Source organism: Papaver somniferum, chromosome 2 (genome assembly GCF_003573695.1).
Source record: "Papaver somniferum cultivar HN1 chromosome 2, ASM357369v1, whole genome shotgun sequence".
In the NCBI taxonomy this organism is placed as follows: Eukaryota; Viridiplantae; Streptophyta; class Magnoliopsida; order Ranunculales; family Papaveraceae; genus Papaver; species Papaver somniferum.
This window is the reverse complement of record NC_039359.1, coordinates 57,655,470-57,665,528: the sequence shown is the minus strand read 5'-3', so window position 1 is coordinate 57,665,528 and position 10,059 is coordinate 57,655,470. Positions and strand designations below refer to the sequence as shown.

The window sequence follows — 10,059 nt, the reverse complement described above, 5'->3', positions numbered from 1 at the left end:
TTGAAAGTAAATCCTTTTGACTTCCCGGGTCAATAACAACATCAACTAGTGTTGTTTTGACTTGTATCTTCACTGTGAAGAGTCGCTCCCTAAGATCATCTTTTGAAGGTCTTTCTTTTACCCCTGTCATAAGAGAAAGCTTTGAATTGGGTTCCGTTAGTCCATGGACTTATTTTGGAGTTTGAGTGACTAGTGCTGCCTTCTTGGATTATTTCCTCTACAACCTTTTAGGTTTTAGATGAGGGTTCTGAACCCAATACTTGTCGACAACGTGACCTGTTTGCTTGCAATGGGTGCAAGACAAACCTTCCTTGTCATTAGACTTCCCTTCTTCTTTTCTCCTTTCACCTCCTTTCACAGTGGTACCTATAGATTTCACCTTAGTATTTCACTTTGAATCAGATTTCTTAAGCTTTCCTTCAATGGCATTAGCTTTTATACTTGTTTCAGAGATAGTATCCACCGAAAACATCTTAAACTCCTTCCGTATATACTCATGGACCCCGGAAATATACTGCATATAGATAGCATGATCTTCCAAGTCTAAATCCAAAACCATAACTTGATTCTGAAATTCCGAAGTATACTCTTGTACAGTTTAGTTGTATGATTGCTTCAAGTTGTACCATTTGAACCATCTCTCCTCAAGGTATCCAATCGGATAAAATTGTTTCCTTACACCTTCCTTGAATCTTTTCCACGACAATTCTCCCTTACCTAGGTTTTGTCATTGATAAGCTTTCCACCAGGTTAGAGCATGCTTCTGTAGCTTCAGTGCCGCGAAAGCAATCTTTTCATTTGAACCATATTCAAAGAAAAAAAAATACGTCTCTAGACATTCAATCCAATCATCCAATTTTTCTACCTCGACACTCCCATCGTAAAGGGGAATATCAACACGAAAATCAATTTTCAGATTCTTACCATGAGGTTTAGTTGATCTAGAACTTTTAAAAAGCTCACTTTTATTCTTATCTTCATCCTCATCTTCTTCCTCTCTTCTTCTTCTTCTGAATCGTCTTCTTCCGAATCATGTTTTTCCGAAGCTTCAGGTGTAGGCGTAATGTTTTTCTTCGTCTTCGATTTTGGTGTATGAGAATAAATACATTCACTCAGCTCCTGAAGGTTAACTTGAATAGACTTCATGTCTGTTTGCAGCGTAGCCACCATTTCTTACATAGTTTGTGGTTTGCCTTCCTTAGGATCATCACCTGACTTTGTCATCCTTGATCCCCTTGTTTTCTTAATGTCTTTTATATTCTCGAGTACCTCACCAAGATTTATGTAGAGAAATCTAGTGAAAACCATAAACCACAGGGATTTACCCTAAAAACTAACCTAGCTCGTGATGCCAACTTGATACGTATTGATCTCTATACCTTGGAAGCTATTACTATAAATGCGGAATTCAGAATAATAATAGACGAGAAAGTTAGAGAACAGACAAGTAGTAATTCGAAGAAAAATATCTTCTCTAGATTATGAATAAGAAAACAATTACAATTCTCTCTTTGTTACGCTCACAATCTCTCTAAACAGTGGATCAACCTTAAACTGTTTGCTAGCTTGCACAAGTATTGTTCCAAGCTTCTCATAGGTTTTCTGTGCCTAGTATATGTCCTTAGATATTAGCCAAAGCCCTTATTTATAGCCTTCATCGTACTCAGCCGACCAAAGACTTCTATTAGTAATATATTTCCTAAACTAAGAGTATTGCCTAAAACAAAATTCTTCCCTAACTAGGAATTCTGTCTAAAATAGGATTATTCCCTCAACTTAGATTGAGGTAAACTAACTTCCCTAAAGAAGTACGGATACACCTGTATCATATAACTATCGTATTTATCTTCCTCGGAATGATTTTCACTAAGAAAAGACAACGAGAAGGTATCTTCTTCTTCTACAACGAAATTGAATCCACTACTTTGTCATTTTAATTCATTTTATTTTTGCTTCTGATGGTATTGTAGAGAATAATAATTAAGATGATTGAAGCCTTAAAGCCTCCATTTATGATAAACAATGTCAAAGAGTTTTACATGGATTAGGAAAACAAATACTGTATGAGAAACAGAAAAGTATTTCTAAAAATAGACCCCAAAGTCGGTCGGTCGGCCGGTCAGCCACCTAGAGCTTTATAACAAGTTTATTTATCTCTTGAGTCCTGTGTCATTAACTACCCATAAGATATCGGTTTGTACAAACTTCTATTCAAACTTTTCAGACGGCAGTTTGCTTGAATTTAAATACCAATACCAGTGGTTTGTCTCAGTTCTTCATTTATTTATTTTTCTTCTTCAAGTTTCCCGGGAGAAAACATTCTTATTTTTATTATTTATTTAATCTTTCATGGCCACCCACAATAGCATCTAGGAGGGATTTCTTTTGGCACATAACGTTGGGATTGGAGAGACCAGCCGCCTGTAACCCGATCTTCACGTTTTTTTAGTCAATCTGGAAATATTTGTGCATGTATAGAAGAAAGTACGTGTAACATTTTTTCTTAATTATCTAGCCTCGAAATCTCTCTTCCAATAAAAAAAAAAAAAAAAATTCTCGCGAATTGAGTTGGGAAGATGTTAACTCAATGACATTAATGGTTGTTTCCTCTAGTTTGAATCTAAAGACTGCAGGACTGGATCAACATAAGCATATGGACATGATTCTAATTTGAAAAAAATTGGAGCTCAATTGAATTCTAGGCTCGTATTTACCTCGAGTTTTTAGAGTACTAAGTCCCCATCTTGGGTTCTTTGTTTCTTTTGATATATCGATGCTTTTCTTGCAGCAGGTCTAACAAATATCAGAGATGGCTTAAATTTCAACTTTCAAGAGTTATCCTATATCCATCTAGAATATCTTTGAATTAAACGAAATCCAAAAAATATAAAATGCTACAAAAACTTATATGAGAGAGCAAAGCCTAAGAATGTCTTCGCATGCATGGGTCTTAATGCATAGCTCATACTAAGAAAAATATGTGGGGTCTATATGAAACTCCTAGCGCTTTATTACTTTATCATCATATTTATCCGCAATATGAGAATACATTTTGCGCTATTCCTCAATATATCGGTAGAGTAGTTTTTTTTTTTCTTTTTTTATAAGCAAATCGGAAACGCCCCAAACCCCCATTACATTTGTGTTAGGACTATGGTCAGCATTTAGGTCGTGTTTGGCCGCTTGGATATCCTTATCTTAGGATGGGTTATCTAGATAAAACAGTTATATCGTGTTTGTCTTCCCTCAATTCCCAACTTGTGATAAGAATAAGAAAATCCACCGTGATTTTTGTATGCTAAAAAGGTGTGATTAAGGTATTCTCTCAGATACCTGTTTTTCCAATTTCCTCGCCAAGGATAGAACTCCACAATCCCATTACCATTCCCACGAATCCATGATACATGTATCACCATTACTAAACCCACGATAGGGTTTTTCATACCAGAATTTTCCAATTTCTTCCCTATATATACTGATGCAAATATTGTTTCCACAAATTGGCACAAGGTATTCTCTTTTCTTCTCACAAAAATCTGATATATACTGAACCAAAACTCTGCTTGTGCCAAATATTGTTTCCAGTAATACGATTCAGTTTATTACAAATCTGATTTGGTTTTTCTTTACAGAGCGCTTTCATATCAAATCTGCAACAGATCAATTGCAAGTTATTGGTATCATCTTCATCCTCTTTCTTTCTTCTCATTACTACTACATATGTTTTCTTTTGTTTTTATCAATTGCATGTTGGTGGTATCATCGTAATCAGATTAATGATTTAGGTTGTCTGTTGATAGTGGTTGGTATGACTTAAATTTGGGAAAGGAATTTTTTAAATTTGATTAAATTAGTAGGTAATTTTTTACATCTTATTCAATTTCTATGATTCAATTCATCCTAGTAATTTCTATGATTCAATTTCTTATCATGCAAATCTGATTTGCAAGTTGCTATAAGATCTGATTCAATTTGTTTTTTTACAGAGGGTTTTCATATCATATCTGCTAGGAATCAATTGCAAGTTACTGGTACCATATTCATCCTCTTTCTTTTTCTTATCATCTTTGTTGATGCATGAATATTTATCCATCTTCTTATTATTGTGTATGTTGTCTTTTGTTTTTTTCAATTGCATGTTGCTGGTATCATCTTCATAGATTAATGATTTGGTTTTTCTGTTGATAGTGGTTTTTCTTCTCATTACTACATATGTTTTCTTTTGTTTTTATCAATTGCATGTTACTGGTTTTTATTCTCATTAGTAGATTTGATTGAATCAGTAGGTAATTCATTTTGTTTATGACAAGCTTTGTTTGAGTAATTACTAGCTTCCCAAGTTCAAAGGGTTAAGCTTTGTTGTGTGGCCAAGTTTCCTGAAAAGTTTGTTTAGCAATAGCTTAAATATTCAGTTGATTATAGAATATGGAGAGTGATCAATCATCCAACCCCCAAACTGGAAGGACAACTTGGACTCCTCCCATGGATAGACTGTTCATAGGTCTAATGGAAGACCAAGTACAGAAAGGACAACTACTCGATGGTCAATTCAGCAAATATGCTTGGACACACTTTGTTGATAATTTCAAGCAGAGTTTTGGTTCTTCTTTTACCAAGGATGTGTTGAAAAATCGTATGAAAACTTTGAAGAAGAACTATGTTGCTGTGAGTACTCTTAGAGATCAAAGTGGATTTGGATGGGATCAGTCGCGAGAAATTGTGATTGCTGATGATGTTGTATGGGATGATTATATCAAGGTTTGTAATTTATGTTATTATTTAACAATTGAATGAATTTTGATTTTCGTTTTTTATTTAGAAGATATGCTAATAGGAAAATTTTATAATTCCACTTGCAGAAGCATCCTGATGTCAAATGCTGGAGGACAAAGACCCTTGCTCACTTTGATGAGTTAGCTATTATATTTGGGATAATAGGGCCAATGGAAGGTATAGCCGTTGTAGGAATGACAATACTGTGCAAGATGATGATGACCATGATAATGAAAATTTAGATAACACGCAATCTCCAGATACCCCTCAAGAACATAATGAGAATGGATATAAATATAAGGATGAGGACTTGCGTACATCTGACACTCAAAAAAGGGCTCGAGCTTCAACAGGTCTGAATTCACGTCCTTTTAGAAAGACCAAAAAGAGTACAGAGAAGGAATGGTAGATGCAATTCAGGTAATGTCAGCGGCTGTGAAAAATGTTGCGACTAAGAAAGAAGAAAACAAAATTTCATCATCTTTAGAGGCAAGTTTAGTGTCCGCACTCGAGGATGTACCAAATTTGGATGATGATACTTTTGTGCAGGCGCTAGATTTATTGTAAGATGAAAAGAAAGCTAAGATTTTCATTGCATTGATTGGGAACAGGAAACGACAGCGGTTGTTATCGAAGCTCAATATTCCCGCATATTATCCTTCCAATTTAAGTGACTAGGTGTCTCATAGGGTGAAGTTTGGCCACATAGTATTCTCAGGGATTTCGAATTACTAGGTTATGTTTAAGTTTCTTTTCATTTAGTAGTTTGTGTCAGAGATTTAATTTGGTTAATGTTTAAGTTTAGTGTTGTTATGGTACTGTAATAGTAGTTTTCCTTTCATTTTTTATGAACTATGTTCCTGCTTTATGAATTAAATTGAAATGTTTTTATTTTTAAAGTTTCCATGTTGATTTTTAATTTTCTGTGTGTTTTCTATTGATATAATGATTTTTAATCTTCTATATTCTTTCTGTTGGTAGGTACATATAAGATATCGTAATATGGCAAGTTCTGACGATGAAGAAGATTTGGTAGTAGTTGTAACAGCAGCCACAACAACACTAATTGATGTTTATTACCAATATTTTGTGGAGAAAACAATATTCCATGATTCAATTCTTAGTGGTGAAGCTCATGTAGATGAAGTCTTAAATGGTCATGATGCACGATGTCAGGATAGTTTTCGTATGGAAAAACATGTTTTCTTAAGATTATGTGATATGTTGAAAGAAAAGGAGTTACTTCGTCATAGTAATGGAGTTCGTGTTGAAGAAAAAGTAGCAATTTTTATGCTTGCTGTTGGACATAATGAACGTAACAGGATACTTCAAGAGCGTTTTCAGCATTCAGGTGAGACAATTAGTAGACATTTTAATGCAGTCTTGGATGCTATTGTTGCATTGGCAGATGATTTTCTTGTACCAGCAGGGCCTGATACCCCCACTGAAATCTTAGAAAACCCAAGATTTTATCCATACTTCAAGGTATTGCATATCTTCAACCAAGCTTTATCACATAAACTCAATTAGTTTTTGTTGTATATATAAATATGTTTGTATCCACAACCAACTACTTTTTACTCGTATTCTTTTCATTATAGGATTGTATAGGAGCCATTGATGGAACACAAATACCAGCAATGGTTGGTCTCGACGAACAAGTCCCTTTTTGGTGCAGAAAAGGGTTCATTTCGCAAAATGTTTTAGTAGCTTGTTCCTTTGACTTACAATTTCAGTATGTTCTAGCTGGTTGGGAAGGCTCGGCTGCTGATTCACGCATACTAGATTCAGCTCTAACAAGATGCGATAGATTAATTGTGCCCGAAGGTATAACGTGCTATCATATATTTTTCATTGTACTTCCAAATACTATTGCCAACCCATGTTTCTAGCTTTGACATCTTTTTAACGGGAAGCTCAGGTAGACAACTACTTTTTAATTAGATAGATAGGCATGCTGATCATGCTGTATTTTTCATCATTTGTTCAATTCATCATTTACTATCAAAGAAACCCTCCAGTTGAATTATGTGTTTGGAATTCCTAGAGCATGACATTTAATCTCATCTGTGAACTATTTGTCTGTTTTTTTTAATGATTATTCCTAGAGCATGATATTTAATCTCATCTGTGAGCATGACATTTTAATGATTATTGGGAACTATTTGTCTGTTTTTTTACACTTCCCATGTCTCAGTTCAGTGGTCTTCCGAGACCCACTTAATCTCATCTGTGAATCCATTTCATTGATACTCACGGGTGGCTCTCAGAAAAGAGCTAATAACTCATGGGTGTCTCTCAGTTCAGTGGTCTTCCAAATGTTAAACGAGTAAAATACGGGCAGTAACAAGGGTTTTGGTTTTGGTAGTTACTGTTGGTTTTAGCACTGCATTGCAATAGCTGCCATTCCTATTCCTACTGTTGCAGGGAAAATTGTACAATGTTTGTACTTCATTTTAGAATGGGGAAGAAGATCCTATATGCAGTAGAGTCTATAATCACATTTATGTTATATCCACGGAGAGCTTGATTGATAACTTAGCCTTTTTTTGTTTGTACAGGTAAATTTTATCTCGCTGATGCAGGATTCGCCAATATGCCGCAGTTTATTACTCCATATCGTGGTGTCCGTTATCACTTGAAGGAATTTGGTGGAAATCGTCCAAAATGTGCAAAGGAATTATTCAATCTCCGACATGCATCGTTACGGAATGCAATTGAACGTGCTATCGGTATACTTAAAAGACGCTTCACTATTTTGCAACTGCAGCCTCAATATCCATTCGAATCACAAGTGAAAATTGTATTTGCATGTTGCATCCTTCATAACCACATCCGCGGAGAGTGCATTAATGACTTGATTTTCGATGATGAGAACTTACAAAACCTACTAGAAACCGATCCAAGAATGCAACAAGACAGTGAATGCCCTACACTTGGGAGAAATAGACAACGAGAAGTAGCTTCAGAACTTCGAACTTCAATCGCAGATGCAATGTGGAATGATTATCAGTGTCGCCGCCGCGGCTAATGTTTGCATACTGTTGAGTTAGACTTCGATACTGTTATTTGCATATTGTTGTTTAAATTGGATGAGTTAGACTTGGATACTGTTATTTGCATATTGTTGTTTAAATTGGATGAGTTTAGACTTGGATACTGTTATTTGCATGTTGTTGTTTAAATTCGAGAGCGAAACAAACATGATTCAAGTTATACTTATGATTTCTGTTGGGTGATTGAGATGTTAACCAAACAACTTCTATGTTAATCTGGGATAAGATAAAATTTGAGACAAACATAATTCAAGTTAACCAATTCCTAGTTAGATAACTGATATCTCTACTTAGGATATGTTGTTGGGTTTCCAAGCTGCCAAACAGACCCTTAGTGATGGCATAAGCCAAACCGGAGGTGTAGACTAAGCTATACATGTGTGGTTCTTTTTTGCCCATTGGGCTACACGGTGGGCAACTCTATTGTAAATGCGGTTAACAAAAGTTAAGAGAATTTTCTTAAATTTAGAGATTAGAAATTCAATATCAGATAACACTGCTTGGGTTCTTAGGTTTCCGCAAAAATCCCTTTGATTAATCCTCTGTATAACTCCTTCTGCGTCACCCTCAATCACCAGTTGTTGATATTTTCTCTCCCAAGATTTCTTCATTGCTTCTTTGATCGTTCTTATCTTTGCCTCCTCTGCAGATTCACGAGAAGAATAAATTGCCTCTGCCAGAATGAATTGGTGTGTAGAATCTCTAATGACGAACATCCCTCCTCCATTCACTGAACATAGATCCCAAGCCCGATCACAATTGATTTTAATCCAATCTAAAGGCGGAGGTATCCAAGCAGAGATCTCAGTTGTTTGGGTGATGATAGAAATCTTCAGAAGATGTGATTGGTTGTGCTGTATTGGTAACATCGCCTTTGCTTCTGCCAAAATTGATGTTGGTTTTTCAACTTTTCCTTCATGAACAAACGAGTTTCTGCTGTTCCAGACTGCCCACATCATGCAAGCAATTTTCGGGAATGATTCATCTCTAATGGAATCATCCCTAAAAGGATTCATCTGTAACCAATATCTTACCCACTCGATTACAGTAAAGTCTCGAAAATTTTGATTTATCACATTTACTTGGGACCAAATTGTATGAATTTTGGAGCATGTGATTAGTGAGTGCATAATTGTTTCTTCTTTCACTTTGCATCTAGGGCAGGTAAATTCTGAAATATTCATTTTCTGATTCAAAATTAGTTTTACTGGTAAGGCACCTTTCAATGCCTTCCACATAAAGAGTTTTATTCTTGCTGGTAATTTGACTGCCAACAATTTGAGCCATTAATCACTATTCATATTGTCCTCCCTTAATGAGAGACGATGATATGCAATTTTAGTAGAGAATCTACCATATTTTGCATTTACCCATATTCTTCTATCTCTAGGCATGATGGTTAATGAAATAGCTTCAATCTTCTCTACAGAAGATTGATTAAATACTTCTCGAATTTTTACTGGATCCCATGTTCTAGTCTGTTGGTTAATGAGATCAGACACTTTAAGATTAGTATCAGGGGCAGTGTTCTCTTTAGGTGTAGCAACTCCTTTAGAAGGTATCCAGTTGTCACACCAAGGATTTATAAAATTTCCTTCTCCTACAACCCAATAAATGAATGGCTTAATTTTTTCCATTGTCTTGTAAATACATTTCCATGCCCAAGAAGCAGAATCTGGGCATTTAGCATGTAAAATATCAGATGTATCATAATATTTTGCTTTAAGGATTCTTTCCCATAGATAGTTTGGATTCTACACAAGTCTCCAAACACTTCTTGCCATCACGTCAAGATTATTTATTTCACTATTTCTGAAGCCTAACCCCCTTTCCTTTTTTGTTTTGCAGATGTTTTCCCGAGCCAAAAGATGAATTTTCCTTTTATATGACTTTGGATCCTCTCCCCACCAATATCTCATAAGGTGAGAATTAATTTTGTGACATAGAGTTTTAGGTATTAGAAAATTAGCCATCTGATACATGAGCATTGCTTGCCCCACATGTTTAACTAAAGTTGTCCTTGCTGCTTGTGAAAGTAAATGAGTAAGCCAACTACTTGCTCTTTTCTCAATGGCAGTGAGAAGAGAAAGATGAGTTTGAGTTTTAGATTTGAGAATATTGATTGGTACTCCTAAATATATTTCCCCAAGATGTAAATTAGAGATTCCCAGTATTCTTGCCAATAATCTTTTGTGTCTTGGGTGTACATTTTTACTTAACAATAAACCAT

At 35.4% G+C, this 10,059-nt stretch overlaps 2 protein-coding genes across 2 annotated transcripts; one reads left to right on the top strand and one right to left on the bottom strand.

The window, feature by feature from the left end:
- Positions 1 to 5,175: 5,175 nt before the first annotated feature.
- On the top strand, positions 5,176 to 7,804 carry LOC113351121. The gene is made up of 4 exons (XM_026595172.1): positions 5,176 to 5,262; positions 5,755 to 6,258; positions 6,375 to 6,600; positions 7,335 to 7,804. The coding sequence occupies exons 1-4, from the start codon at positions 5,176 to 5,178 to the stop codon at positions 7,802 to 7,804; spliced, it is 1,287 nt and encodes a 428-aa protein (XP_026450957.1).
- A 390-nt stretch (positions 7,805 to 8,194) lies between these two features.
- LOC113351120 lies at positions 8,195 to 8,845 on the bottom strand. The gene has a single exon (XM_026595170.1). It carries the CDS (start codon positions 8,843 to 8,845, stop codon positions 8,195 to 8,197), a length of 651 nt encoding a protein of 216 aa, XP_026450955.1.
- Between the last annotated feature and the right edge of the window lie 1,214 nt (positions 8,846 to 10,059).